This window comes from Myotis davidii, unplaced genomic scaffold (genome assembly GCF_000327345.1).
Source record: "Myotis davidii unplaced genomic scaffold, ASM32734v1 scaffold2757, whole genome shotgun sequence".
NCBI lineage: Eukaryota > Metazoa > Chordata > Mammalia > Chiroptera > Vespertilionidae > Myotis > Myotis davidii.
Window position 1 is genome coordinate 80,340 of NW_006288451.1, and position 3,732 is coordinate 84,071.

The following is a 3,732-nucleotide window of genomic DNA, read 5'->3' on the forward strand; positions in this document are numbered from 1 at the left end:
CAATGGCACTGGTTCCTCTCCCCTCCCAGGGCCTCTCCTCCTGCAGCTGTGCACCTGGTCACTGCGCCCTCCTGTCTCGCAAGGCACTGCCACCCCCACCCCATCTCTTGGGTTCCCTTAAGGCAGTGGTTCTCAATCTGTGGGTCGCGACCCCTTTGGCCATCGGAAAACACATCTATAATTACATTATTATTTCAGTGACTAATCACTGCTTTCATTATGTTCAATTTGTAACAATGAAATTGGGGTCACCACACGAGGAACTGTATTAAAGGGTTGCCGCGTGAGGAAGGTTGAGAACCGTGCCTTAAGGCCATCCTCGTGGCCTCTGATTAAAGCTCCTTTCCCAGAGGTTTCAGAGTCGCCCTCCTGAGATCTTGCTAATATGCCAGCACCTCTGTGGCCCTTTGGGGAGAGCCCCCCCGTCTCTCTAGATAGACCCTCTAACTGTTGGAGTCTAGCAGCAACTGCCCAGGCTCTGGCTGACCTTCACGGTGCCCTCCCCTACCTCACCCCCCTGCCCATGCCAGGCTCACCATGGCTGCGGTGCCACCACGTCCACGTGCACAGGAAAGTGTGGGATCCGAGACCTAAGGGGAGGCTACAGACAAAGGGGTGACGCGGGCTCTGCTACGCACAAGCAAGCTGGCAGGAGCTCCGGCAGAGGGGGCGCCTGCAGAGGAAAGCGGGGTCGAGCTGCTGCCATCCATTTGGCTCGGAAATCACTGGAAAAGGCACCCCCAGGGTCCCAGCAAACCCCATTTCCTGCTCACCTTCAATGCGCTGTGTGGGCCTGAGTTTACATATGATCCCTACAGCCCTTACCTGCCACTGAGCAGTCACTGCTGCCTCCCCCCTCATCTCTTCACCCCCCCTCCCCCCCCTGTCCACTCTTCACCCTGCAGCTGCCCAGGGTCCCAATAAAACCTTTAGCTCTGTCTGCAGCTACTGTCTTGCTCTCCTTACAAGTGCTTTGTGCTCTGGCCGCGAGTTCATGCCAAGTCATCTCACCTTAACAGTCTGATACCAAATTGCTCATAAAATTCCTTCCTCCAGAAGCTTGTTTCCCCTGCAAGGCATCACACTTCTACCCTGTCCACGCAGACCCAACACCTTTAATTCTATCATCTATACCCCATTCAATTCTAGCTTCTCTCCCACCACCCCAGGTATGTCCTGAGACAAGCATGATTGTATGTCCCCACGTCTGATGTGCAGTATTTAAAATAAAATTATAGCCGAAACCGGTTTGGCTCAGTGGATAGAGCGTCGGCCTGCGGACTGAAAGGTCCCAGGTTCGATTCCGGTATACTGACCCAAACCCACATGAGTACATTTTAGGCGGACAGAGTTCATGGCGTCACCTCGCGATGCACCAGCTGTCCGTGCTCTTTCCATCACAGGGCACCTCGCCAATCTTGCACCCAGGTCCCTGTTCTAACACCTGGCACTCTCACAAGTTCTCAAACTCTGGGAAAGCGTGGACTTAGTAAATTGCATGAGAAACAAGCTTCTGCAGGTCACAGCATGGCCTGGTTTTGCCAAGACACATTCCTTCCTGCTCATCTGACCTGGCAAAAAAGACCCTCACCCTGAAGGTGCAAAAAAAGTTTAACAAGTAAATAAACAGAAAACTTTTCCCTGCAGAGAAACTCCAGGTAAAACTACAGAGCTTCCTTTTCCGGCTGTTTTATTAGTCAAGAAGAGTAAGATTCTTCTGTTCTGATGGCCAGAGGCTGTCATCCTACACTACACCCTGCACTGCCCGCCAGACCCTCACCCCCATTTAAGATGCCAATGAATCTGAAAAATACAGAACCAAGGCTCTATCATAGCAAACTAGGAAAATAATGAAATGTACAGCAGAGTGGACTATCATTTATTCACTAAAAATGATAATCATGCAAGCGATGTAAAAAATGACCATTCATGACATACATGTCAGTGAAATAAATAGGAAATAAGGTAAGTTTTAAGAGCATGATTCCATCCCTACCTACATTTTCAAAACAAAAGTAAGTGGAAAAAATAAATTCCAACCTCATGCTGTGTTTGATGGGCATGAAGTTGGGGGTTTACTTTTCCATTTTATTGGCTATCACTCACATGCTTTAGATTAATAATGCAAAAGTATGATCACCGTTCACATGCAGAGCTGACTTTAATGTGATCCTGACCCTGACCCCAAACCCCCATCCTGCTGGCTTAATGCCCCTTCTCTAACCTCCTCACCAGCCTCTCCTATGCCCCTCCTCCTGCCATGGTTGCCAAGGGAACCAGACCACATGCAAGCACATGGGTGTGGCCAAGTCAGGAACATGGATTGACAGGCAGGCAAGCTGCGGATCTCAAGGCCCTTGGTCGGCCTGCAGGCGTCAGGGTCTGATCGACATGATCTAAGTAGGAGCTGCCTGTCTCCCTGACCAGGAGGCAGGAAACCTTGTCTAACTGCTGTGGGCATGGCAGACCCTGTGCTCTGGGACGGGGACAGGACCAGCCCCGTCTGGTGGGCTCTGTGGCCGCAGTGCGCGTGGGCAACACTGCAGACGGTGGGCAGGCAACTTCACAGGCTCGGGCATCTAAAGTGCTGTATCCTTGGCTTACAACTGGAAATGTACCCATAAACAGGCTTTGTAATTGGAGTTGAGAAATGATATTTAAAAACAGAAAAAGAAATTGTGAAACTCACCTGTAACCCCCTTCATCTGTTTCTAAAAAGCACATATTAAACCCTTTGCATTGAGGTAATTCCAATCTTAAATCAAAGTCACAAAGGAAAAACAAAGCATTAAATCAGAATTAAAACATGGAATGGATTTTTCCTAAAAATGCAAGCAACCAACAGAAAGAGACATACAGCAAATAAACGGACAGCACATGGCATCATGGGAAATGTCTTTATTACATGTCGCTGATGGGAGTACATGGGTGCGAACAGAAAGGGGAGGCGGGCAGCCGGACAGGCGGGGCACCTGCTGCACCTGCTAATGAATGTGCTCCTCCGCGCAGACCCTGTGCCCGTGCCTAGTGCCTTCTCCCTCCCTGTGCCCGTCTGCACACGCACCTGCAGTGGCTGTTTAATGCAGAGCAGGGCCCTGCTCTATGCAAACTGCCAGCAGGCACGGAGGGTTCTAGAACATTCATTAGCAGCTATTCAGCGGGTGTCTGCGCTCTCCTGTCCTGGTCACGTGCAGTGGAGACGCCCCTATGAGCAGAGGCCGAGGGAGGGCCTTCCTGCTCCTGCGAGCCCCGCCCAGTGACACCCCCAGGCCCGCCCCTGGCCCCCGGCGCCGCACGGGCCTCGCGGCTCAAACCTGCTCTGCGCTCTGGCGGGCGGGGCTCTAGCCGCCCCGGGGCGTCTCGGCCAGGAAGGCCTGGCGCAGCTCGGCCTGGAAGGAATCTCAAACTGTAAGGGTGAACCAAGGACAAAAATAAGATATCCAGGGGCTGGTGATCATAAAATTAAGGTACTAGCCTTTCCAAAATAAACTTGGGGAGGAGGAGGGCGGGGCTCACACTCCCCGCACAGGGGGCGCTGTGGGGCTGGGGGTGCCTGACTCTGGGTCTTGGGGAGGAGGGGCTCACACTCCCCGCACAGGGGGCGCTATGGGGCTGGGGATCCCTGACTCTGGGTCTTGGGGAGGAGGGCGGGGCGGCTCACACTCCCCGCACAGGGGGCGCTGTGGGGCTGGGGGTGCCTGACTCTGGGCCTTGGGGAGGGGGGGGTCAGAC

The 3,732-nt window shown here is 53.0% G+C and overlaps 1 protein-coding gene across 2 annotated transcripts in view; it reads right to left on the reverse strand.

Annotated features, from left to right (window-relative positions):
- The window catches only part of SNRPN (small nuclear ribonucleoprotein polypeptide N), a 5,996-nt gene extending 2,598 nt beyond the window's left edge, over positions 1-3,398 (reverse strand). The window contains exons 1-3 of one of the 2 annotated variants that reach the window (XM_015561764.1): positions 3,315-3,398; positions 2,690-2,755; positions 537-673 (exon numbers count right to left, since the gene is read on the reverse strand). In XM_015561764.1, coding sequence (XP_015417250.1) covers positions 537-539 — 3 coding nt within the window. In that variant the 5' untranslated portion in view covers positions 540-673; positions 2,690-2,755; positions 3,315-3,398. The remainder of the gene's footprint in view (positions 1-536; positions 674-2,689; positions 2,756-3,314) is intronic. The other variant, XM_006760330.2, reaches the window with a different exon arrangement.
- Positions 3,399-3,732: the final 334 nt, after the last annotated feature.